This window comes from Perissodus microlepis, chromosome 10, assembly GCF_051167445.1.
Source record: "Perissodus microlepis isolate ML-2025 ecotype Zambia chromosome 10, ASM5116744v1, whole genome shotgun sequence".
Lineage (NCBI taxonomy): Eukaryota > Metazoa > Chordata > Actinopteri > Cichliformes > Cichlidae > Perissodus > Perissodus microlepis.
In genome coordinates this window covers 19,115,714-19,142,455 of record NC_140470.1, presented here as the reverse complement: position 1 = coordinate 19,142,455, position 26,742 = coordinate 19,115,714, and the positions used below count along the sequence as shown (strand labels likewise).

Below are 26,742 nucleotides of genomic sequence, written 5' to 3'. Positions count from 1 at the left end.
ATAGATGTTCCCTAATTCTAGTCACATTTTGAACTGTACTTTTAGGATACCTATTACTATTTAAACTAAACTGATGTAGTTGCCCCATTGACTGAAACAACAGTTTCATTTTAAGGTTTTACTAGTAATTGAAAAGCAGCCTAATGCACCTTTAAAGTGTCCTTGAATCCATTTCTAACCCAAACAAAGAGCAGAAACTTGGCTTTGTATGCACATTGTTCCTACTCAGGTTAGAGTGCAGTGGGATGCCAAAATGGCTTCAAACCCCCCCTTCATTTGACTTTAAGGCCCAATCGGTTATGTAACCAACATCACTCAAAACCCTTGTCTATAGCCTACAACAATGACTGTCTGCACTGACAATTACTAACTGTTCTGAGTTGTGACGCTTGACCTGCATTACCAAATTAAGGAGCGCAGACTTTTAAAATAACTTGTCAAGTCTGCAGAGTTGTCACGCTGGCACTTTATCACTAACTGATGTTGACTCGGCAGTACCCAATCTCAATCAGCGCCCAAACATGCACTGCAGCTCTTCATAATAGTTGTCTTTTTTTTAAAGTTTGTACAGCATCAACAACTAATTGTTCACTCTTCATATGAGTCACCACGTACACAAAGCTTCACTGCTGTTCTGCATTTTTTTATACTCCCCTAAGCCACAGTTGTCTGTTTCCTTTCTCAGTACAGCATACCTTGCGGTTGAACCCACCATAGTTCAATATGCTAAAAAACCAACATCTACTTCTAGATGTTGAGCTTCCTCCTCTTGCCAAGTGGTTAAACCCCTCCTTGTTGTTTCATTATAGGGTTTTTTTTGTACGTGCTAAATTACTCCAGTAGCAATAAAATAATGACACAAAGAAGTCGTCATTGGTCATCTCTTTACTTCGGAGAGCATTGTCAGAGAGTTTACAAAAGTGCATAATTTTCTTCATAGGCCACATAAAAAAAAGAAACACAGATGTTAAAAATCACACTGAGCTCGAGATGCACATGAGCTCAAATGCAAGACGAGATTCACTCACCCCACTTTTGACCCACTGACATCACAGCCTGCACTGTGATTCAGCACACATTCAAGGACAATGTAGAAAACAAAGCACTTATACTCATCATAGTAGTAAACGGGTTTAAAAACTGTAAAAACACACACACACAGAATGACTAACTCAAATATTTTAGTACTGTAATAATGCACTTGACTTTGTAAAATGAGGCTAAATACAGTTCTCAACATAATTTAAAAAGTCTAGTAAACGTGAGCAGTTTCCCCAACAGTGTTAAAGGAGGTTCATGAACAGAAGGAAAACGCAGTAATCAGTACTCCTCGGATGTCATGTACTCTAGTCATATTACCTCACATTTAGCTTGAATGCTTACCTCAACAGCAAATGTAAAAGCTAAAACTAAGCCCATTCAGAAAGTCAGGACAAATACACCCTCCTAACAATCAAAATATATGCACGCTAACCAATATTTTACATTTATACCATTGAGTGTGATGTGGCTATAAAACAGTGCCATTAAGTTGTGAAATGAGTGGAAGAATCTCACAGGTGGGCCTCAAGTGGTATCTGTGAGAATCGTCAGGCTCCATTACTGATACTACTGAGGCCTGAGTACAGCTCACATGGCCAGAGACTGCTTTTCAAGGATCAAAAGACTACCACTACTGCATAAAATACTGCCTTCATCTTCTCCTGTGACAGCAGCTGTTTATCTCTGTGTCTGTACACACTACTTGTTTGTCCACTGATGTAAAAGATGCTAACAGTGAATTATCTGCTCAGCCATTCACTCTGCAGACATATCCCAGTTTAACTGGGTAAAAGTGTTGCCCTATATTTCTTTACACATTGCGTCAGCATGCAGACAGACAGGTCTGAAGGAGCTGCCCTGAGGGAGTCCTTGGTGTCAGTCTTAACCCAGAGGATTTGTGGCAATACTTGCATAAGAACACAAATGATAATCAACACAGCAAAAACAGACAAAAAGCGATGAAAAGAAATGCTGATTCTTCACTGTAGTGGTTCTCAACCCGATCATCAGGAATTTCTGGGGTTTTCTACCCATGTTATTTTATTTTTGAAACTTTCTTGAGAAATTGACATTTACTAATTTGACCAAAATAAAATGACTTAATTATCCAAAAAAGGAAAAAAAGTATTTAACAAAGGGAAACAGCAATCTTCACCTGGCGGTGAATCCGATCCGGTTGAGAACCACTGCAACCTTTTATAAAACCCAAGAAAATGGAAATGTAAAAAGCGGGATGTGCTGAAGCTTTAGCTTCTGTGGCAGGTAAGACATTTACAGTGTGGGATCATGCAATAGCACCACTGTTGTTTTAATGAGGTCACTTCCTGTCTTTTGGTCTTTCTCACTTCCTCCTACGACCAGCTCCTAAAAAGCGGAACAAAGGCAGCGTTATTCTTCACTTTACATGCAGTATGCGGATTGTTTAAATAAGACTTCCACTGTTCATCCAGACCAACATAAAATGACAACTGTTAAATCCCACTTTATACTAACAAGACGGTTTGGCTCAGAATAGCTTCCAGGACATATTTCCTCAGTTTGTAGGGTCAAATGTTCATTTCCTACACAGACACAGAGTTCCTGTATTTGTGGGTGTTACCAATTGTTGCCAATTTTGAGCATGTCACTTCTGTAGAAAAACTTTTTGGATCAGAGGAAACTCACAGAGGAGTCTGGCAATTTACTCTAGAAGCTACTCTCGGTTTTTTATTAATTGAAAGTCTATCCCATCCCACAAAGATTACAGCCACACACAAAAAACATGACATGACTTTTCTTAAACCCTTAAAATGTATAACTAGAGGGTGAGTTTGATCTCCCAGTTGGTTGAGTCCTTAGCTAGTTTGTAGTCCAGAGCTGGTTTGTAGTTATGTTTGTATTTAGGTTACAAAGTTGCTTGTTTGTAGCAACATCAACATGAACTCTTATCTTGCCTACAACAATGCAGTCTCAGTGTAGCTTCACTGTGATTCTGGAGAGACCAAGTTGTAAACTACAACTCGATTGGTTCGCAGAGGCTTACACCTGCGAAGCAAAAATGTTATTTTTAACTAAAAAGAATAATTCTGGTCAGAGTTCAGTGTCGGGTGAAGCAGGTGAGGACGTTGTCCTTGTCCTTCCTCGCATGTAGCACATGGCAGGAGGTCGTCAGCTTCAGACTGCTTTCAAATAATTTGCTGGAAATGTTCAATTTGCTTTAGATTAGGTTGCTGCCTGGACAGAGCATGTATGAGCAATACACAAGCTAATCACTTAGCTATGGATTCAGTGGACCTGTGCTATTCTCACATCAACACAAATTGTTGCATTTGGATATCACAGGACTTTGTACTGGGGAGCTGGCAGGCCAAAGACCATTTAATATCTGGTCTAGTATGCGTGTGAAAATAATTACAGTGTATATTGGGAGGTGCGGTAATCTTTACTTATGTTTTTTTTTTTTTAATTTCCTTTCAAGTTGCACATGAAGAAGAACATATCATCGCTATGAGTCCTAAAATGAATGTAAATCACATCTTCTTACTATATGATAGATAATCTGTCTGTCCGTATGTTTGTTTCTTTGTCCGCAAACTCCTGCTAGATAATCAGGAGTTGAACAACTAAACATGACACATAGATACATCTCAGGCTCACGAAGGTCTTTATCTATATCGGATATTACAATGTCATCATGTTGCCTTGCAACCATCTAGCATAATTCTGGTCAGAGTTCAGTGTTGGGTGAAGCAGGTGAGGACGTTGTCCTTGTCCTTCCTCGCATGTAGCACATGGCAGGAGGTCGTCATCTAAGAAGATCCTTTTTAGCCCTTTTGCACCTTATAAAACCTTATAAAAACCTTGTATTATTATTATTTGTCAACACTATTATCTAATCGTAAGAAGTGAGGCTAAATATTGTATTGCATAGGAAATGCGGTGATCAGGACTGTTATGATATGTCTATGACTTTTACCTCTGTAGCCCCTGGATCCAAGTAAACCCTGCATGGCTGCATATTTGGCTGCCTTCTGCGCTTTAGCTGACGGTCATGATAGTAAAACAAACAAACAAACAAAAACAAGAAAACGAGTTTAGATACTTAGTTGTCAGTAGATATTAAAAAAGCATGCATGTTACAATCAGAATTATCCTTGATATATTATATTTCACTAACAAGATCAGCAAAAGTAATATGTTCATCCGATCTGTGTATCTTTGTGTTAATGCTAGACCAGCGTTGTTAATTTGGACATGCTTATTCCAGAGGACACAGTGAGTTTTCTTACATTTTTGTCCAGCCCCTGCATACCCTAGAGAACAATAACAGGAAAGATAAAGTCATAACAAACAACTGATACCTTACAATGGACTTTTAAAAAAAATCTCAGAATAACACTGCTTTCTGCTTCCTGTTATTCTCAGTTTTTTGTTTTGTATGATTTTACTAAAATGTGTATGCTGAGTATTAAAAAGAGGACATATGTGATCAAATCTGTCTCACCTGGATAACTTCCTATACCCAGCCCACCATATCCAGGACCAGCAGCACCTCCTGGAAGAATAAAAACATTACAGCTTTCAAAGCACTTCTTATCTGTGCCATGTTTACAGTGCAGTGCTATGAATTTTGTTGATTTTGATGTTTTGAAATATATTAAAAGCACATTCTCATTATCCTAATGACTATATTTTCATATAAACTGACCTGGTCCCCCACCAGGTAGTCCTCCAACTCCTTGGCCAGTTCCTCCAGGACCTCCTAGCCCTCCTGTACCTCCTGCTATGCTACCTAAACAGATAAATGGGTATGAATGAGAGACAAGTTAACTTTTTAATCAACATGGGGATATAAACAAAGGGCCAAATGAACACTGTTGTACCCAGTGGATTAGAGGCACTTGGGGGAGTTTTTTATGTAAAATAAACCATCTTATTTTTATTACCAGTTATTACCAGTATTATTACCAGAGACTACAGATCTTTAGAGAGAACTGACACACCTCAAGTTAGTCACTAGGGATGGGTACCGGTATCCGGTGCCATGATGGCACCGGTTCTGACATAAACGGTAGTAACCAGACCGAAAAGCAGCGCACATTTCGGTGCTTTATTTCGGTGCTTTTTTCCCCTGAGCTGTGATACACTTTAGATTCTAGCCAATCATTTTACGTTTCCGAGGATAGTAGGCGGGTCCAGGTACGTACGTTCTTTTAGAGCAGAGCAACAGATTAAAAATGCCCAAGGCGAAGCGGTCAAAAGTCTGGCTGTATTTCACAGCAAAAGATGCAAACTCAGCAGCCTGCAACAAGTGCTTTAAGGTGATACTGTGCAAAGGAGCAAACACCTCGAATCTGATGAAACACCTGGCGACGCATAGCGTTTTTTTTAAAAGCCGAGAAATGCGCCGTATTTGATTGCAGCAGCAGCCGTTCTTCTCTGCGTGAGTAGCTTAATGTTGTTCGTGTGTAATTTACGTTGAGTAGGCTAACCACGTTATTACATTAATGCATGTAAGGTGAACTAGCAAACATCATCATAGCTACATGCGGCTGTCTTCTTGTTTGATGGCAGATACTCCCTTCACCCTGGCCAAAAAGGCTAAAATGACCAAAGAAAAAGTGGAAAACAGTTAAACATGAGAGGTTTTTGGACAAAGTTTGTGTTTTTTCCATTGTTTAAGCACTGCTTCCAGCCAAGAGCAATACCATATATGCCCCATAGCTGCAGAAAAGGCTAACATTGTTATCTTTTTACAAAAAAACAGCTGAACATGAGAGGTTTTTGGACCAATTTTGTGTTCTCCATTCTTTAAGCACCGGTTTGAGCACCGTTTAAGCACCGGCACCGTTTCAAAAGTACCGGTTTGGTACTGGTATCGGATAAAACCTAAACGATACCCATCCCTATTAGTCACTAATAAAAGTTTTATCTCAGTCAAATTTTCACATGTCTGTTGTCTCTTTATTATAATGTGCTGTGTGCTAAACATTTACTTGACTTTATAAACTGGAACCTCACCTTGGCCACCACCAGTGACGCCTCCTGTCCCAGTACCAGGAAGAACTCCGACTCCACCTCCTAATGAACAGTGATGTGATTAAATTACATAAATGACAAATAATACAACAATACATATGTTTCCATAGAGCAACGTGAAACAACAAGTTAAACAGAGAAGCAGACTGAGCTGTAGTCCATATTTATTAAAGGAATAGGATATTTGGTCTTTCAAATAATCATAATGGTCCGTCATACATTACAGTTTGTAACTGTAAAGAGAGCTCCTATGTCTAAGGTTACTTTCTGACAAGACTTTAATGCAACGACAAACACAAAGTGTGAGATACTCCCTCCATAGAATCACACCACATAGCAAACCAAACCATATGATTCAGTTCCTGTTGCTTTTTGCTGCTGTTTACTCCTATGCATGATTTAATGTGGTGTTGATCCAGACAAAAAGTCAGCTTCATGCATTCAGTTGGTTAAATTGGATTAGTTTAAGTGTCTCTCTGAATTAATTTACATTAAGTTTGTGCAAATGGTAGTGCTTTGAATGTAGAGGGTCTGATAAGAAAATATATGAGTTACTATCAAAAGCTTCTAAGTATATCTCAGAATTTTACCTGGTCCGTAGCCAGCTCCACCCAGCGACGAGCCGTAACCTGATTTAGACGGCTTTCTTGTTCCAAGTGTTTGGCCAGAAGGTCCAAAACCACCAGTCCCAGCACCTCCAGGGCCAAAGCCACCAGTCCCAGCACCTCCAGGGCCAAAGCCACCAGTCCCAGCTCCTCCTGGGCCAAAGCCCCCAGTCCCAGCACCTCCTGGGCCAAAGCCCCCAGTCCCAGCACCTCCAGGGCCAAAACCAGTCCCAGCACCTCCAGGGCCAAAGCCCCCAGTCCCAGCACCTCCAGGGCCAAAACCAGTCCCAGCACCTCCAGGGCCAAAGCCACCAGTCCCAGCACCTCCAGGGCCAAAACCACCAGTCCCAGCACCTCCAAGACCAAAACCAGTCCCAGCACCTCCAGGGCCAAAACCACCAGTCGGAGCGCCTCCAGGGCCAAACCCACCAGTCCCAGCACCTCCTGGTCCAAAGCGTCCAGGACCTGTACCCCCAGCTCCACCAGGGCCATATCCTCCTCCTAATCCTCCTCCTGGAAGAAAAGTTAAAATATATTTACACAGTTATAAACCATATAAATATCTAAAACAACCATTAACCTCCCTACTCCAAACTAAACCCTTACCTGTTCCATAACCAGCTCCTCCATAACCTGGAAGAAACAATGAAAAAAACTTTGATAAAACATCTGTTTGCTGGCTGCATTTCTTATATCATGAAACCTCCATTAGGTATCTCCATTAGTATATGATCTAGCTAATGAGCTTATTTATGTAATCCTTGCTTACCAGATTTATAAGGTTTTCTTTTTCCTTGGCCTGCCTGTCCAAATCCTGTTCCTGTTCCAACACCGCCTGGTCCGAACCCTCCAGTTCCAGTGCCAGCACCACCTGGTCCAAACCCTCCAGTTCCTGTTCCAACACCGCCTGGTCCAAACCCTCCAGTTCCAGTGCCAGCACCACCTGGTCCAAACCCTCCAGTTCCAGTGCCAATACCACCTGGTCTAAACCCTCCAGTTCCTGTGCCAACACCGCCAGGTCCAAACCCTCCAGTTCCTGTACCAACACCGCCAGGTCCAAACCCTCCAGTTCCTGTGCCAGCTCCACCGGGTCCAAACCCTCCAGTTCCAGTGCCAGCACCACCTGGTCCAAACCCTCCAGTTCCAGTGCCAGCCCCGCCTGGTCCAAACCCTCCTGTACCTGAAATTCAGGCATAACTTAACTGGTAACCCTATCACATTTTTAATGAAAGCAAAAATAGTTTTACCAGGCTGTGGTGTACTCTATCTGGAAGTTTTGTGTTTAAAAGTTCTTTTTATTATATTTATACCTGCCTCAGAGAAGAAGCCTCTAAAATAAAAAGCATCATGTTGGTTTTAATTAGAAGTGCCGAGAGCATAAGAATTGGATTATTGACATCAATCACAGCTATATGTTTTGCTAATAACAACCTACATTTAGATTTGTGTACTTCCTTTACTCTTAAGAACTTGAAAGAACTGGACTTCTTTAAGTTATTTAAAGAAGTTAATTCAGAACTGAAGAAGCCTCTTGGATGAGAGGTGAAACGTCTTTAAATAGTTAACAAAGTCCAGTTGTCTTCTTTCGAGCTCTTAAAAATACCATGGTGACTGAGAACCCACACAGATGAAGTGCATATTTTATCATAACACACAACAGTGAAGGTAGCATGATCTGATATCGCGTGAAGGTATCACCACTTGTTATTTATTGCCTTTCAAACATCAGTATGTACATATATGTAATGGCTAGCAGATGGTGATTTTTTTTTAATATATAGACAAAGAACTGACAAAAACACATTTCACAAGTGATTAAGTATAAATTCTCACCGTGTCCAAAGCCAGCTCCACCTAGTGAGGATGATCCATAGCCTGTCAACAGAAGTTAACAGCTTGAGTATAGCTTATAAAATATTTTCCTAATCATTTTTAATTTTGTGTCTTTACATCAGCATAATGAAAAGAAGAACTGCAGGATTTTAAACAGGAGACAAACATGCAGCAAATTGTCCCAGCTTGGATTTGGATCAGAGGTCTGCTTTTTAGAGTTCTAGTCCTCTGACCACTCAGCTGTCGGGTTCATATATATAATACTTTATTGAATGTTGTTAGTCATAAATACTTGCTTATTATACCTGATTTAGGTGGTTTTACTACTCCACCAGGTCCATAGCCGCTTGGTCCTGTGCCAGCACCACCTGGTCCTATACCACCTGGCCTTGTTCCAGCACCACCCAGTCCGGTCCCAGCACCTCCGGTCCCAGCACCACCAGGACCAGTGCCACCAGGCACAAGGCCACCTGGTCCATAACCTATTCCACCTGGTCCAGTCCCATAGCCACCAGGTCCAAACCCAGTACCACCAGCTCCTGCTCCATAGCCTAAAAATCAAATATTTTAAATGTTTAGTTTCAGTTTTCTCCATACTTCCTTTATGTAGGTTTACTCTGTGTGTTCATTTCATTATACTTTTAGGTGGTTTTCCAGTGCCGGTACCCAGTCCTGGACCTGTGCCATATCTAGAACCTGGTTAACAGAGCATTTAAAACTGTTAATACTAATAGTTATAAACTATTTAAATTAGATATTTTTGATCAATGTAAACTCACCGTCAGGTCTAACACCTCCCCCAGGGCCTACTCCTGTTCCTCCTGCTCCTATGCCACCATAGCGTCCAGGTCCAGTTCCATATCCACCAGGCCCAGTACCATATCCACCTGGACCGGTTCCATAACCTCCAGGCCCTGTGCCATAACCTCCTGGACCAGTGCCATATCCACCGGGGCCAACCCCAACTTGGCCCCCTGCTCCAAGAGTCCCATATGCTGATGGAAAGAATAAACACACTGAATGGACTGTGTAGCATCTCTCATAGCTAAAGATTAAACAAAAAGTCTTCATTTAAAAAAGGAGAATATAATTTCTCAGTTTATAAACCTTTGCCTGGTTTTGTTACTCCAGCTCCAGTAGGGTAACGAATGCCTGTGAGTGAAAAACAAAAATATTCTCAAATGTGGGTTGTTAAATTTGCTGGGATTTAGATGTTAAAGATAGTTTTAGGTAGCGCACCTCCCCCTGGTAAAACTCCAGTACCATAGCCTGTAATAGAAAAATGTGTGAAGTGCATAAACTGGGAATCATTATGTTATTGTATTATAGGAATTTAAGTTTAGCGTGGATACACAAACATTTGAGGACCAAAACATGAGTGCAGCTCACCTCCTGTTCCTACTGCACCAGGCCCACCAGCCCCAGGTACCAAACCACCTCCTCCAGGACCTCCACCCACTGCTCCAGGACCTCTTCCTGCAGATCCAGGACCACTTCCCACTCCTACTCCCACTCCTCCCTGTCCACCACTTGTGCCTCCTGCTATAGGTTTATAAGCTATAGATAGAAGAGATAGAAGACATATTAGATGTTTTCCTTCAGTGTGTGGTGTTTTTTTTTTATACTTCATGACTGTTTGTTGTAATATTTGTTAGTCATGGCAAGTTGCACACACTGTCAAGAAGTTGGATAGTTAGTTAAAAGACACAAGTGGCACCTTTAGGTGGTTTTGGTGTTGCTCCAACTGCACCTCCTGAACCAACACCTGTTCCAGTAGCAGTGCTGCCTTCTCTTCCTGTTGATACACCACCTGAAACACTTCCTGCAACTCCTGCGCTGGTGGGACCCCTTCCTACTCCTCCCTGTCCACCTGTGCCCGCTGTACCACCCCTGTATCCATCAGGGCCTCCTTCTCCATCACCTTCACCTGGTGTGTCACCTCTGGGGACACCTGCAGACAGAACATAGATGGTGTGTGGACGAGTGTTCACCACCATCGCAGCTGATATGACCTTTCTCTTTACAGTCTTTATTCAAAATGGTGGCTATTTTTCCTTTTAGTCTCACTTCTAGTCTTTTCCTATTGCTAATCTTATGATTAGAATCTGTGATCAGTATAAGTAAGTAATCCCTAAACTTAATTTGTAATTGATTATTTTTATCCTGTTTTAATCACCTGGGGGTTTGAGGGGTTTGACTCCAGTCAGATCACCACCAGAACCTGTAAAAGGCCAGATTTGAGAAATAATATTAATTTGTGAATAACTTTGCAAGAAACACATCAAAGAAATGCTGTGCACTGCATCTTGCTTTCATACATCTCACCTGCAGGGGGAAGTCCTGTCCCACCTGAATTTTAAAGAGAAATGTTCAAGAGAGTTGCCAGTGTAAATATGACACAGCAGTGTTTTCTGATATCTTTGTATCTTTCAGAAATCTGTGAGCCACATATAGGCCTACTTACCAACACCTGCACCAGCTGTTTGAAACCAGAAACACTGGTAAGTAAAATCCTGACAGCACTTATTTAAACTTTAGCAGTTTATGGAGGTTTACATACCACTTGGTTGCGCAGCTCCACCACCGACTGTAACAACAGCAGTACAGATTTATTTGTAAAAGCATAAATCAGAAAAAGTTAAGCAACATAATTTCAAAAGCAGATGCTTTGAATTTGTTTCAATTTGCAGCTGTTAACTGGTGTCAGTCTGCCATGCAGTATTCTCTGGTACTCTCAGGTAAACCAGTGACAGCCGTGACAGCATTTGAGTGGAGAAATAACGTGAGCCACATCAAAAAGGAGTCAGTGTGGCACTGCACGCTCAGTTTTATATTCAAATGCACATGCTTTTTCAATCTCTATAGTCGAGTACTGTTTAGAATGAGATCTGCTTTCCTTCAAATAAGATCTCAGTGTTAATTATTTATACTAACTTACCAGGGGTCACGCCTGTGGATCCTGTGGAATGTAGGAAGAAAGCTATTAGTTTAACTGTTATAAATTCAAAGAAGAGAAGTGGACTTGCTGTTGCCTCACAGATGTTGGATGCTTTGCAGTTAGAATATATTTCGATGTCCCCTAAAATATCACCAGTGTTTTAACTCTAATCTTCGTAACCATTAGATTTTGCTCAGTTTATTTTCCTCACATCAGGAAATTGTTTTGGCATTTTACTGACCTGTAATCACACACCCCTAATGCTTTGTAACACTTAATAGAACACAAAGATATTTATTGCTTGCTGTAATCAGTTCATTCAAGTTTTTGGATTTTGAGAGTTGTCATCTACTGCAGGTTTGGTAGGTGTGAAAATACTGCAGCCAGTTTACACTGAAGAATATCAATAATAAAACATGAAATAAAGAAAAGAACTTAATTTGCTATTGCACACATACACTGGGTGTGTCACACAAGACCATCAACAAAGCAATGGTGTACAAATACAAAACAAAATGTGCACTAAAGCAAAGTAAGGGGCACGATTTTATATGTTGACAATATTATCTTAAGTATAAAGTACACTATTTACCACATCGCACTCAGATTACTATAGTATGAATATATTTATCTCTTCTGTCTTTCTGTCCGTAAACATGATGGCTCAGTGTAGAGTGGGGTTATCTTAACCATCCATTAAAATTTGGCTTGCATCCACCAAGATCTTAAAAATCAACTCAGTGATTTATTGGTTGAAAAAAGCTGTATAACTTAAAAACCATAACTCTTAGAAGTGTGGTGTCTATTGTCAACATATAGAGTACCATATAAAGATTTAAAATATCATCTCACATTTGACCTCTGACCTCTCATTCAGTTTCAATAGCTTGATCAGAAACTCAAAGTGACTGTAACGCTATAAAGAGCTATTTAAAACAGTAATTCTTACTGCCATCGTTTGTACTGACAGCATAAGAGCATATAGGGATGATACATGGGGATTGTAAATGTCATGTTATTTTGGACCTCTGAGCTCTTTTTAAACTTCAATTACAGTCAATCTTTCATAAAATGTCTTTTATCTTTAAAACTATGCTTTCTACTGCCGTTTGTTTGCATCGGGAACATTTAGGGCATATTCCCAGTTTTATATTTTACATCTTCTTTTCTTTCAAGTTGACCCCAAACTTTTTTTTATCTTTCAAGAAAGAATTTTCAGAGTTTCTGCAATCAAAGTTAACATTGGATACCCTTACCTGATTTTTACTGCACTACAAACATCTTAAAGTACATTTAAAAAGAATTTAAAAAGCAAAATAGATATCTACATTATACAATGCAGTTCCCTCAAAAGTAAATGCTGCGCTGGCTTGGTGGACATTTGCTCTCATGGAGTGCTTGTTGTTTTAGATCTACTAGTCTGTAATATTATTTATTTGCTGATTAGTAACTGGATGAAATTTGTTGGTGAAAAGATTAAAAATGTTTTAGTAATGGTTGGATATGTTAGTCAAAATCTGAATTTGTGGCAACCGTGTTGTATACTTCAAATGGCCACATGGTGGCACTGTCCACCCCCAAATGTAAGAAATCCAGCTCTTTTGATTCACAACAAATGTAGCTGAAATCTGTATAATGACTTGAACAGGAAAGCAGTGAAAGACAAAGACACAGCTACTGATGCACAGAAATGGATAAATACAGAATCTCTGACCTGGAAGTGTTGTCCCGTTGATTCCTGTTATATACAGATAGTTTAAATAACATAAATTGAAGTAATACTGCTTAGATGACAGAAAGTTTCAACTAATATACAACTTTTAAACTAATACTGGTATTTCTGAAACGCGTGGTTCAACCAGTAACTAAGTAATTATGATATGCATATATCTATATCTCTCTAGCATGAATGGCCAAAAATACCTGGCTTGGGTCCAATGATGGGGATTCCTGTTCCACCTAGACGATCTCCGTCACTCCCTGTACCCGCTGGTCTGCCACCGACACCGGTACCTCCTGTTTTAATAATTATGTAGGAATCTTTTCATATCTGAAAACTTATTTTGAACAAATATTTACAAATTAAGGTTTCTTTTTGTTGTTGTTTGTTTTTTTGTGTTGCTTCTTTGTTTGTGCACCATCTTCAGCAACCATCAGAATTCCTGACCTGATTGATTGTGAGAATTGTCATATGCACAAAAGTCTGTGGATGATTTCAACATAAGAAAATGTTCTCAAGAATCCAGAGAGTTTCACACACCCTCTCCACCAGGACTTCCAGACCCCTCTATCACAGTGTAAATATCATCACCTGAAACAAGGACAGAATAATAAAAGGACTGAGATTAGAAACTAGCACTCCATGTAATATCTGGAATGATTAGTAATATAAATTTAAATAGTCAAATAAAACGTGTTTGCATATTGATTGTGTGTGTTTACTCTAACACTGCACAGATACCTTCTGTTGCCGGAGTTGGTGTGCCTCTTGTGTCTTCAAGTCTTCCTCCTGATCCAGCAACAGACAATTGAACTCGTAAATTGTGAAAATGATAGTTAACTGTAATATGATTTTTTTTTTATCCTTAGCACAGAGGCTCACCACTTGTTCTGGTTGTTGTCTGGTTGGTGCCAGTGGTGGTTCCATTCGCTGAAACGCCAGGGCCGGTCCCTGTTCCTGCTCCTGTAGTGCTGGTTCCAGTTCCTGTCCCAGGTACAACTCCACCAGGTTGCCCTACAGATTATAAAAGAGGTAAATTCAAAAGAGGTGCTTAAAAAGTTTATTCATTATTTTCCACTTGACACAGACTTGTCAGACTACACCTTACCAAACTTTGCAGCTTTAGATCCAGCCGTGCCGTAGCCTGAGGATCACAACAAATCAAATGTGGTTAAAAAAAAAACAAAAAACATCATTTTAAGTAAACATTAGAAACAACAGGAATAGTGAGTGTGTAGCTTGTTGTATATTACTTTTTCTGAATGGAATGATTTTTTTTGTACCTAATTTTCCTTGCTAACCGAAACAAACAAACAAAAAGAAATGAGCAACTAATATTTTAGCTTTTAATAACCCTCGGCGCACTCCAAGTACTCCACCTGTGCCAGCTCCACCTGGGCCTTCATCAAAATCATATGAAGATATTTTCACCATTATTCACGAAGTAAGAGAATTCAGTTTGAAAAAAACAAAACATTCATACCATATTTAGCAGGTTTTAATCCAGGTCCATAACCTGCAAATACACATAAAAAGTTTCATTTTAAAGATTCTAAAGAGCTACAATCAGAATTGTCTAGCAAAATTATCATTGCTTCCTAAACCTGGTCCAAATCCAGTCCCTGGTCCTAGACCATAACCTCCACCTGGTCCATAGCCTGTGCCAACCCCAGGCCCATAACCACCAGGTCCATATCCTCTTCCAGTCCCTGGGCCCGTGCCACCACCAGGAAGACCTAGGAAGGTTCAAAAGTGTGTGAGTAGTTTATCTATAACAAAAGCTTAAAATATCTTTAAAAAGAAAAACAATTTCTAACCATGGAAATATTTTAAATATTGTTGCTGTTTAAAAATTTATATCAAAAATGATTTAATTCTAATTGACTGCTTATAATTCCTACCAGAATCTTATGTAAGAAACTTAAAATTATTGCCTTCATTTAATTATAAAATTACATTATATTTTGAACTCTTCCTGTGTTAATGCTCATGTATATTACATGTGTTCATGTGATGTATTTTAGGTTAGTTTGCACCATATTTAGACTTGGGTCCCTCTGCATATCCTGTGAGATAAGTACGAGAGGACAAATCCTTTAAAGCTAAGTGTATCATATTTAGAACTATAAGAGAGGCGTTTCATGTCTGTACCTCCAGCACTGCCTGGTCCAAATCCGCCTGGTCCAACTCCTGTCACAACACCAGACCCCGGTATACCACCTGCCCCGAGTCCTAGCCCCGGTCCACCACCTGTTGACACGCCACCTCGTCCAGGAACCCCTACTCCAACTCCAAGCCCAGAACTAGGCCCGGTTCCTCCTCCAAGGCCTCCTGCACCAAGGGCACCTCCAGTACCTCCAGGAACACCTGCAGAGAGCAGGATTTTATGAGAAAACAAAAACTTGTCAGATCCGCAGACTTGTCAGATGTCAAAACTAAAGGTGTGATTAGTAACATTCATTAGAAGTGCATAGTTGTGTGAGTTCAGGTGGATATTCTGATATTCTCTATACATATATTTTATGAAATTGCAAATTTACTGTAAAGATCATCAGACATTTAGTAGGTTGTTTCTTACCATATTTGCGCGCTTTGGCTCCAGCATAACCTGCAAATGCATCAGCATTAGTTTTATATTAGCCAGTGGACCCATTTTAATTCTGACATGGCTCCTTATTTCTCTTCTATCATACCTCCAGGTCCATAGCCAGCACCACCGGGTCCAACTCCACCTGGGCCATAGCCAGCACCACCGTGTCCAACTCCACCTGGGCCATAGCCAGTGCCAACTCCACCTGGCCCAACTCCACCTGGGCCGTAGCCAGTGCCAACTCCACCTGGCCCAACTCCACCTGGGCCGTAGCCAGTGCCAACTCCACCTGGTCCAACGCTGCCTGGACCGTAGCCAGTGCCAGCACCACCTGGTCCAACTCCACCTGGGCCATAGCCAGTGCCAACTCCACCTGGTCCAACTCCACCTGGGCCATAGCCAGTTCCAACTCCACCTGGTCCAACTCCACCTGGGCCATAGCCAGTGCCAACTCCACCTGGTCCAACTCCACCTGGGCCATAGCCAGTTCCAACTCCACCTGGTCCAACTCCACCTGGGCCATAGCCAGTGCCAACTCCACCTGGCCCAACTCCACCTGGGCCATAGCCAGTGCCAACTCCGCCTGGTCCAACACCGCCTGGGCCAACGCCGCCTGGGCCATAACCAGTTCCAGCACCACCTGGCCTTAGTCCTCCAGTACCTGTTCCTGGACCTCCAAGAGCCCCACTTAACATGCCTTTCAGGAGAAAATGGTTAATTTTTAGCTGCTTTGATTTATTTTGATGAATAATCTATAATAAATAGAGAAATTATGTCTTACCATATTTACGAGCTTTGGCACTGGCATCATACCCTGAAATAAAATTATAGTATTTATGTATATTGTATGTCTTTGATAATGTCATAGATTTGGTTTCATAACTGCACATTCTCAAGTTAGTATTGATAGTAGTGTACAATATAGTTTATGTATATTTTAATATTTAATATGAGATTTTAATATAGTGATTCATAATTACCCCCGGGTCCCACTCCTACTGACCCAGTGCCAGTACCACCTGGACCATAGCCAAGACCCCCTGGTCCAGTGCCAGTACCACCTGGACCATAGCCAAGACCACCTGCTCCAGTGCCAGTACCACTGGGACCATAGCCAAGACCACCTGCTCCAGTGCCAGTACCACTGGGACCAAAACCAACTCCAGAGCCAGGTCTCACACCTCCAAGGCCTCCAGATGTGCCAGTTCCTGAGCCACCTGGACCAAAACCATAGCCACCACCTGCCCCTCCTGTTCCAATTCCAGAACCAGGCCCTCCTGCAGTCCCGACACCTCCACCACCTGGAGAAATTTAAGGCACTTTGAGTGTTGCAAACAACACATATTCATCATGTAATTTGGGTATTTTACAGAAATGAAGAAACGTGTCTCACCATATTTGCGTGCTTTGGCTGAACCTGGGCCATAACCTGTGGCCATGTCAGAATACAAAATTACCAAATCACAAAAGGACCCATTAAACCCCAATAAACATATTTAATTTCAAATCTTGTTTGTTGAAGAATTTTCAGAATTTATAAATAACATCTATGAATAGAAAATTTCTGAATGGATGCATGATGTAACTTTGACAGGAGTATGGAATTACCTAAGCCTGGTATGCCACCACCTACTCCAGGGACACCTCCAGTTCCAACTCCACCTCCAAATCCAGGGACACCTCCAGTTCCAACTCCGCCTCCAAATCCAGGTCCAGTTCCTGTTCCAACTCCACCTCCAAATCCAGGTCCGCCTCCTGTCCCAACACCGCCTCCAAATCCAGGTCCCCCTCCTGTTCCAACTCCTCCTGTTCCAACACCGCCTCCAAATCCAGGTCCCCCTCCTGTTCCAACTCCTCCTGTTCCAACACCGCCTCCAAATCCAGGTCCCCCTCCTGTTCCAACACCGCCTCCAAATCCAGGTCCCCCTCCTGTTCCAATACCGCCACCTGTTCCAACTCCGCCTCCAAATCCAGGTCCGCCCCCTGTGCCAACTCCACCACCTAACCCAGGTGAGACTCCCCCTCCAGGAACTCTTCCAACCCCACCCCCAAAAGTGCCTCCTTGACCAAGCGCGCCTCCAGCTCCACCTCCATAAATACAAATTTAAACAAAGTATTTTTCTATTAGACCACAATTATTCAGTTACTTTTGCATTATTGATGTTGAAAATGAGGCTTACACCTCAACCGTGGTCTGTACCGTATTTAGCTGCAGCTTTGGCTGGATTCTTCTTGGATTTTCCCACTCCTGCAAATAAAAAAATAAAAAAAGTTGAATTTTTCCTTTCCTTTTTGTCCTGCTGGCCTGTAGTGCTACATGCTGCATCTTCTTCATGTCTCTGCTTCTCTTACCTGTTTTTGGTGATATGAGGGGATAACCACGAAAAATCCCAGGCAATGGCTGTCCTCGCCCATCTAAGGTGAGAGATAGACTTTACACAGAAGCCCTTTAAGGTTCTAACTTGCTGCCATTCACTAATATTTTTTAAGGTCTTAATATTTAAAAGCCAAGTAATGCACAACAGTTGCACTTGTAATATCACACAGCTTTTAGGTTTAGGCTTTATGATGCTTACTGCCTGCACCTCCCAGTCCAGTGCCACCCTGACCAAGTACTCCGGCTCCTGCAGGGAACAAGGCAACATGTTTTTTTTTTTTGAAGATGAGATTTTCCAGTATTCACAAAGTTCATGTACATACCACTCTGAGTTCCTAGTCCAGTTCCTGTAGCCACTCCAGGGAGAACACCACGGCCTCCAAACCCTGATCAGAGAAGATGGGATAACACTCGCAACCTCTTCTGTAAACGAAATCTCTAATACTGATATATTGTTTATTTTACCGTACCATCGTGTATTTATTTATCATATGTTTGATATGTTTCAACATACCTTGGCCTGGGACAAATCCACCTTGATAGAGTCCAGGCACGCCAATGCCTGTGTGACATCATATTAACGCAATACCCCACCGCCACCCAAAAAAATCAGTGTTTCTGGTTTAAATTTAGAACTGCAAAGCCTTTTGCATTCTTGTTTTTGTGTTTACCTGGGACTTGCTTTGATGCTTTACCACCGCTCTTTACCCCAGGTCCTCCTCCAGTGGTACCAGTCTGTGGCAATGTTGGAACTGAAAGAGGAAAAATGTTTTCTATAGACAAAAGTTTCATCAACTTTAAAAAGTAAGACACAAACTACTTGAAAATTCAGAATAGTATGTTTTACAAATAGCGGGAAATGCGGCATGCACTGTTTAAATGTCAATTTGTTATTACGATTTAATCACAAAAGCTTTCTTTTTATTGTTGAGGAAATGTATATATATTATATACCTCCACCAGGCCCAACTCCTGCACCACCAGGGCCAAATCCTGTTCCACCAGGCCCAACTCCTGCACCACCGGGGCCAAATCCTGTTCCACCAGGCCCAACTCCTGCACCACCGGGGCCAAATCCTGTTCCACCCGGTCCAACACCTGCACCACCAGGGCCAAATCCTGTTCCACCAGGCCCAACTCCTGTACCACCAGGGCCAAATCCTGCACCACCAGGGCCAAATCCTGTTCCACCCGGCCCAACTCCTGTACCACCAGGGCCAAATCCTGCACCACCAGGGCCAAATCCTGTTCCACCCGGCCCAACCCCTGCACCACCAGGGCCAAATCCTGTACCACCTGGTCCAAATCCTGTTCCACCTGGCCCAACCCCTGCACCACCTGGTCCAAATCCTGTTCCACCCGGCCCAAATCCTGTTCCACCCGGCCCAACCCCTGCACCTCCAGGCCCAAATCCTGTTCCTCCAAGTGTTGTCCCAACTCCACCTAAGATGAAAAAGAAAGATATGATATCATAGGTCAGTCATATAGTATCATCTAATATTAATTCATAAACATATAGTACCTACCTGTTTTAGGAGGTTTGGGACCAGTTCCACCAATTCCTGGGTATTGAACTCCTCCACCTGGTCCATAACCACCTCCATATCCACCTGTGTTAGACCAGAGTGTTATTTGCTACATATGCATCCTTAAAGGTAAGCAGTTTATATTTATGTTTACCACACATTTATGGTAAATGGAAACTTAAGAAGATTAAATAAATCATATTTCAGCCATTTCCAATGCTTTGTTCGGTATGTACAGTATGCCTATGGTATGTGGATCACAGAGATCCAGCATGTATAAAGGTAAGTATTTAGCTGATATACATGCAAGAGCCACGCTGATACAGACATATGAAATCTGCTGACCTCCAGGTGTGTAACCTGTTCCAGCTCCAAGTCCTCCACCAGTCCCAGTACCTCCTGCTCCAAGGCCTCCAAACCCTGGTGAAAAAACGTAAAGAAGGAGCACTTAGTACTACCTAAATTTCCAAACACAAATTAAATCATACACTAACTAATTTTGTGCAACTTGATGCTTTTGTACTATTACACATTTATGTCTGCCCAAGACAAAACTACAGTTTTTAGAGTCATAAACTCTAAAACCTCTTAAACCTCCGGCTTTAACAGTAACTGAATCAATTACAGCTGGTCAATGAGAGGAATCAAAAGCCTCTAAAGAGATATGAATGAAAAAAAAAAACATGTAGCATAAAAAGAATTCTGCAACTTCCCGTTTAAACAGGTGCTGCTGTTCATGCTTCGTATACAAATTAGGTCATTTCGAGCTTCACACAAGAACTTTTTTCTTTGAAATATAATTTAATTGTCATTGTGTTCGTTTGCATAATTTTGGCTTGCAATGGTTTCCATTTTTGGAACTTACTTTTATTCATAATGCATGCCTTCTATTGCTTGCCTATGTTTACATGTACCTCCTCAGAGTGGAACATGCAAACACACACACACACACACTGACACACACACGCACATACTTAGTGTACATAAACATGCAGTGAGGATGAAAAATGTGTTCACTGAGATGGCCAGACGTCAGTAAACTGGAAAATATGATATGTGAATCTGTTTCCTTTGCTTACACTTACCTAGACTTGGTTTGTTTACACTTTCTAAATAAAGGCACAATAGATGGATTTCAAAATGTTACACAAAGCCGATGTTTAACGTCTAGGATTAGTTTGGATATTGTCACTTCCATGATTTGGGGGATTGAAAACAGAATGGACTGAAATTCCAAAACATATCAGTCTTTCTGACTCATGTAATGACTTTTTTCCTTCATTGGGAGTCTGCCAAGCCTAATGGATCAGCCTTTATCACTGTATGTGTCTGTACTGATCAGGCTGGGTCCCCACCAACAGTAAACTAGAAGACAGAAGATATTAACCAGAGGCTGAACACAGATCCCCGAACTTTAACATGTACTATGTTGGGGGTTGAGCAGATTGCATTATTAATACTTGATTATTTTTTTCACGAATAATCTCTTTGTGAAGTTAATGTATTAATTTATGTTTTATATTATTTATCAAATATGCCTGTCACTTGTTACTGGGCACCAGACACACTGTTGTGCTGAAAATCTACAATTTATGATATGCTACCTGTACCCCCCCCCCCCCCCCCCCCCCAAAAAAAAAAAAAAAAAAAAAATCATGATATCATGATGAATATGCCTTGAGTGCCGGTTCCAAAACCTCCTGGACCAACTCCTCCAGGCCCAGCTCCGTAACCACCAGGACCAACGCCACCTGCTCCAAAACCACCCGTCCCGACTCCGCCTGGTCCTAGTCCTGTTCCACCAGTACCATAGCCGCCTCCTATTTAAATAAAGGAGAAATCACCTTGAGCTCTTAGAGCCATCAGAGTGATCTATAAGTTGACTTTTTGTTGCATAAATTTCATGACATTTGAAGATTTATTGAAAAAACAAACAAACATATTACCTGTTTTTGGAGGCTTGACACCTTTAAGAAGAAAGTAATCAGGACAGTTAGGTGAAAAGTAACAGAAGGAAAAACTTTGCTCTTTGCAGATAATTAAATCAATCAATAAATCAAGAAGTAAACAAAATATCTCATGACTATATTTGTCTTACCAGTCCCAACGCCTCCAGGTCCCAGTCCTCCAGGACCAAAGCTGCTGGGCCTAAAACCTCCTGGTCCCACTCCTCCTGGTCCCAGACCTGGTCCAACTCCACCCAATCCCACTCCACCTGGTCCCACTCCTCCTGGTCCCAGACCCGGTCCAACTCCACCCGGTCCCACTCCACCTGGTCCGACTCCTGGACCTACACCACCTGGCCTTTGACCCCCATAGCCCCCTGAGGAATAGAGTGATTGTGAGTTGAAAGCACAGAAAGATTGATGTGGATGACATGTGTATGTAGAAAGCTGAAAAGCAGCCAAACATCATAGGCATGGCCAGATTTTGTTCTTGTTGTTGAACGCAACATGAGGAATTCATTATTGGTGAGACATGAAAACATAGCGTGGCTTTTAAAGCTTTTTCATGGCTTGTAACCTGGAACTCCTCCAGTAACTGATTTCATTTAAACAGAAGGTATAGAACATTTGAAAAATGGTGCTTGTGTAATTGACGATAAATCTTAAATCTTTAGCTATTTTTATGAGAACAACTGCATCTGAAAGGAATGCTGATTACCTGTAGCGGTCCAAGGATAAGTTGAAACATGTCAGCCAGTGTTTCTGTGCAGCTGCAGTCAGATTCAGTAAAACTTGGGGAGAAACTCTCAAACCTACCTCCACCAGCTCCTGGTCCAAAGCCTCCTAGAGCAGTACCAGTGCCTCCTGGTCCACCTCCTCCAGGCTGAAATCCTGTCCCAATGCCTCCTGGTCCAAATCCGGTTCCAGCTCCTGGCCCGACTCCTTCAGTCGCACCTCCAGCAGGTACATATACCCCTGTTCATAGTGTGCAAAAGCAATGTGTTTAATATTGTAGGTTTTTCTGTGCCTGTAGAAATATTCTGCTATAAAAAACAGTGGCTATTATTGATAAAATAAAGTTGCACAGTTCTTTTTATATGAGCAGACAAAGCCATTTACATCACCTTACAAACACAGCAATTTATTGGTGACTATGTTTCGGGCTCCTGACAGAATTTGTGGAATTTGTGAGTCATCTGTCGGCGCTAATGGGGCATAATTTTCACCTCTTTGCAGGATGTAACCCATTTAATTTGCCTAAACACCAAGGATTACATTTAACAAATAGAATCTAATGCCACACAAGCAGGGAGATGATGAAAAGTATGGAAAGCGTGTACGTGTGTGCTTGTCCGCAACGATTATCATCTCTTTGCTCCGTATCCGAGTTTCTCTGCAGCTAATAACAAACGCTGTTTCATACAAATGGCATGCTTTGGTCACAATTCTCACACTTTTTTGCACCTATGTTGTTTAAAAATCACAAAAACCAAAAATAGAACCAGGGAGCGTGAACAACTATAAAAGGAAAGGCTTTCTAAGATCCCACAGTCCAGATGTGTAAAGGTCTGTAGGGATTCCTAAAGAATGTGGGTTACTGACATCATAGTGTTGCCATGTACAGCACATTTCCAACACAGTAAATAACTTAACTGTTCGGTCATTCAGCTCTGCCGGCTAGATTGTTCTGGACAGGCTTGCCAAAAGGCTTTTGTTGTTTTTGGAGGAAATTATTTTGGAATTAAACATTGGACAGGACAGGTATGCTCTCAAATTCACCAGAGATTTGGTCACTGTTTGGAAAGGGATTTTTCTTCAGGGTCATTAATAACTCATTAGTGAAGTAATAATGCCTGCCACATTTAATTACTAAGTCCATATACAAATATTACTGTTTTAGGCCATGCTAGCCTAACTGCGGGAACCCCAGAGGACAAATTCTGCTGAATTTGGTGATTATTTCCTTTATTACAATCAACAGGTTTACATCTGAGCTTCAGATTAAAACTGGTCTTTCATTGTTTTGGATGTTCTTCAATGCACTTTGGTGAGCTGGTTGTTTTTGCAAGTTTTATTCCCATCATCGGGTTTCAATTAGTTCAATATCTTGTTTTATAGCACCCAACAACTTGGATTAATTTGCAAGGAGTTATAACTTCACAGAGTCTGAACTTCAGTTGTGTTATTTTAAAACTCAGAAAAAGTCACAGTATGTCTGATGGCTCACTTAACATCCAAATCCAGTGATCATATTTCACTCAAGGCAGGAAAACCTTTTGTCATGTCATCCTCTTTTCACTTCTCATTTCCTGCCAGCGCAATACTGACTCTTATCTAATTTAGAAAGACAAAAACTTAAGTAACACTTCCTGTATCCAGCAGCTTAATTGTGTGCTCTCTGTATGCTGGCCTTTTTTTGTCACTGAAGTCATCACACAATGCAGACTTCAGGAGGTAGGTGGTCCTATCAGATAAAGGCAAAAAAGCGATCTGGCATTCTTACCTTATTTTTGGCTTCTGCTTCTAAAACTCACACAGTTTAACTTTTGCTGTACCCTGAATAGTCTGTGCTGAGGTTTTCAATTTATTTTTGGCTTGAGGTACCATTTCAAAGAATGCAGATGTTGAGATCCCAAGCAAGACCAAAACAAAGAAGCTAAACAGCAGATACCATCTCCTTGCTCTCCAGTGATCGTGCAGTGGTTCAGCCTGACCTCGAGTGAATGCAAATTACGCAACAGTCTAGAACAGCTCTTAAACCAGCGGATGTCTCGTCTAACAAGACAGGAAGAGTTGAGGGGGAACCTCTTCAGATCAGCCGGCTCAAAGCTTAAACAGACAAGACAATGAAAAGGGATCTTGGAGGGATGAGGTCTGGATCACACGGTTTGAATTAAACCTTTTAATATGGTGCAACACCTCATTAAAAGCTTTAAGTATAACCCTGTTGTCCAGACCTCATGCCTCAGGAGCTGACTGTGAGAAAATAAATACACCTGGGCTTTGAGAAGTTATTTGTCTAAAGTGTGTCATCCTTAATTTACGCGTTCACCTGCTTCAGCACTTTCTTCCAGACAGATGAGGGGGGAGGAAACTAGCATTTGGAAAGTTAAAGCAGCAATATCTTAGAATCACTGAACAAAGCAATGTCTTCTTGATTTATTGTTAAGAAAAAAATGCACTTTTTATGAACATATAAGGCATGTTGACTGCAAGGTCAATGTAGTATTTTCAGAAGGCTGCAAATGAATTTGACTAAGAAAACCATTTTTAGACTTTAAGTTCTTCAGAATTGAGATGGGAACAGGCTGCAGACATGTTGGTAATGATGCTACACTCATGGTGCTAAGAAATAGCTTCTTCAGTCAAGTAAATTTAGCTCTGTAGTAGATTTTTGGACATTGAATACAATGTGCTTTCACTGAGGAAATCGATGGTATAATAACAGAATAATTGTTAGCAGCCAGTTTATATATGCAAAACCTCTCACAGATCTCATAGAACATACAAACAAAGAAAAAAAAGTGCTGTCCATGCATTTCTCTTTTACAAATGCTAAAGAAACTTTATGTGACACCTGATCTCCACTGGGTGCCACACACATGCAGTAAAGGGGACCCACCTCCTTGCAGCGAGGGTTTCCACAGAGCCAGGAGAAGGACTCCATGCAGGTATGTGGCCACCGTCCCTCTTGCCATCCTGCTCCAAAATGTCCCTCTCCTCTCCCAACTTGCAGGTTTTATCCCCAGCAAGCCTATCAGGGCTCACCGAGGCCTTCAGAAAGAAGGAGGGAAAATGAGTGTGAGCATAAAAAAAGAGGGGGGGATGCAAAACAGGACAGTGTGTAATTGGCTAAAGACACAGAGAGAGAGAGATAGACAAGGAAAGAAGGGGAGAGGGAGAGAAAACACACTGGATCACCTCATTAAAGCAAATGGGTTGTTCTAACCCCCCAGACTGTTGGGATGCATTTATTTTGCTCTTTGCTGCCAAGAAAAGAGAGTACGTAGGGTGGGTGGGAGTTTGGGAGAGAGAGCAAGGTTTGGGATGAATGAGTGACTATGAATTTGAAGAAAATGGGGGGGGGGAGTCCACTTCTTTGTTTTTCTCCACAAATCATTAAGAAAAGACAGAAGTGTGAGTGTGCCCTGGATTCCACTAGTGTTTCAGGTTAAAATGCAGGAAAACTAGAGTGATTCACTATATATGATAAATCTTTAGTTCTCACTAATGAGTACTGATGTGTTTTTACAAAAAAGCTATAGATACCAATGATGGACAGAGTTTTTAATATTGTTGTTTGTTGTGTTCATTCAGGTAAATACAAGACCAGGACTGAAGGTTGGCAAGCGGTGATGGATTAGTCAATGTCCTAAGAATTTTTTTTACTAATTTACCTGATCATGCAACCTTCTGCAGGAGAGGAGATGATGCAGAGAGGTGGAGGAGAGACACACAAAAAAACAGCAGCCAGGACCACAAAACATTAAAAAAGAGAAGACAAGCAACATGTAAAAATGCTATGTAGGCATCAAAATGTAAATGTAAGCATCATCCTAATCAGAGACGTAACCCTGCCAGTTTGTCACCTTTTGACTTTTCATCCACAAGTCTTTGTCTTTTTTATGTCCCCACTTTGTGTCCAGCGGCCTCGGCTGACACGGAGACACACCAGTCAGGATACCTGATCAGTGTTTTTATTTAACCGGGGCTATTACTGGGGTTTTCTCTCCATGTTTGGGCTGGCTGGTCCTGTCTGGCAGGATTGCCGAAACAATTTCTTTTTCTGGAGGTAATGGGCCTGGAAACAGATGAAGTAAATGAGCTAATGGCACCTAAAGACTGCAGGACTGAGGATGGGTGAAGCACTTGAGTCTTCTCACATAGACTGTGCTTCTTGTTCTTTGGCAGAAAAATGTGGCTTCATAGTGGATATTAGATCATTTCACTGACCTCTTCTTTACAGCCACAATCAGCTGTAGTCCTATGACCAATGACTCGTGGTCACTCAGGTAAGCAAAGCTGGGTTTCAGGCCTTGAAGAATAACATTTTTATACAGTGCAAGTTTCCTCTTTTGCAGTGGCTGATCTGAAATGTGGCAGATGTTTCTGTCATGTGTTCATATAGACTCATTTGGCTTTGTTAT

The 26,742-nt window shown here is 41.5% G+C and overlaps 1 protein-coding gene across 1 annotated transcript; it reads right to left on the bottom strand.

The window, feature by feature from the left end:
• Positions 1-870: 870 nt before the first annotated feature.
• elnb (elastin b) lies at positions 871-25,325 on the bottom strand. Its single transcript, XM_084941101.1, has 51 exons — positions 25,218-25,325; positions 22,412-22,570; positions 21,748-21,972; positions 21,596-21,616; positions 21,326-21,469; positions 19,995-20,096; positions 19,650-19,733; positions 19,078-19,566; positions 18,795-18,875; positions 18,638-18,685; positions 18,447-18,509; positions 18,323-18,370; positions 18,099-18,161; positions 17,947-17,994; positions 17,355-17,834; positions 17,140-17,175; positions 16,727-17,047; positions 16,528-16,560; positions 15,850-16,443; positions 15,735-15,764; positions 15,308-15,523; positions 14,761-14,892; positions 14,640-14,672; positions 14,265-14,300; positions 14,039-14,170; positions 13,898-13,945; positions 13,697-13,747; positions 13,360-13,452; positions 13,151-13,174; positions 11,437-11,457; positions 11,059-11,085; positions 10,963-10,977; positions 10,824-10,847; positions 10,675-10,719; positions 10,216-10,449; positions 9,888-10,055; positions 9,738-9,767; positions 9,606-9,650; positions 9,278-9,493; positions 9,138-9,194; positions 8,804-9,049; positions 8,499-8,540; positions 7,435-7,845; positions 7,272-7,298; positions 6,651-7,178; positions 6,043-6,102; positions 4,730-4,813; positions 4,526-4,576; positions 4,311-4,334; positions 3,998-4,063; positions 871-2,406 (listed from the first exon to the last, which is right to left on the bottom strand). The coding sequence occupies exons 1-51, from the start codon at positions 25,291-25,293 to the stop codon at positions 2,384-2,386; spliced, it is 6,354 nt and encodes a 2,117-aa protein (XP_084797227.1). The 5' UTR covers positions 25,294-25,325; the 3' UTR covers positions 871-2,383.
• Positions 25,326-26,742: the final 1,417 nt, after the last annotated feature.

Excerpts from the sequence above, each read along its gene's own strand:
- elnb (XM_084941101.1), bottom strand. The coding sequence starts at position 25,293 with ATGGCAAGAGGGACGGTGGCCACATACCTGCATGGAGTCCTTCTCCTG. Across the intron at positions 13,175-13,359 it reads CATCATTGGACCCAAGCCAG|GAATCAACGGGACAACACTT; the intron begins GTATTTTTGGCC and ends TGTATATAACAG. Across the intron at positions 6,103-6,650 it reads TGGAGCTGGCTACGGACCAG|GAGGTGGAGTCGGAGTTCTT; the intron begins GTAAAATTCTGA and ends ACTGTTCATTAG.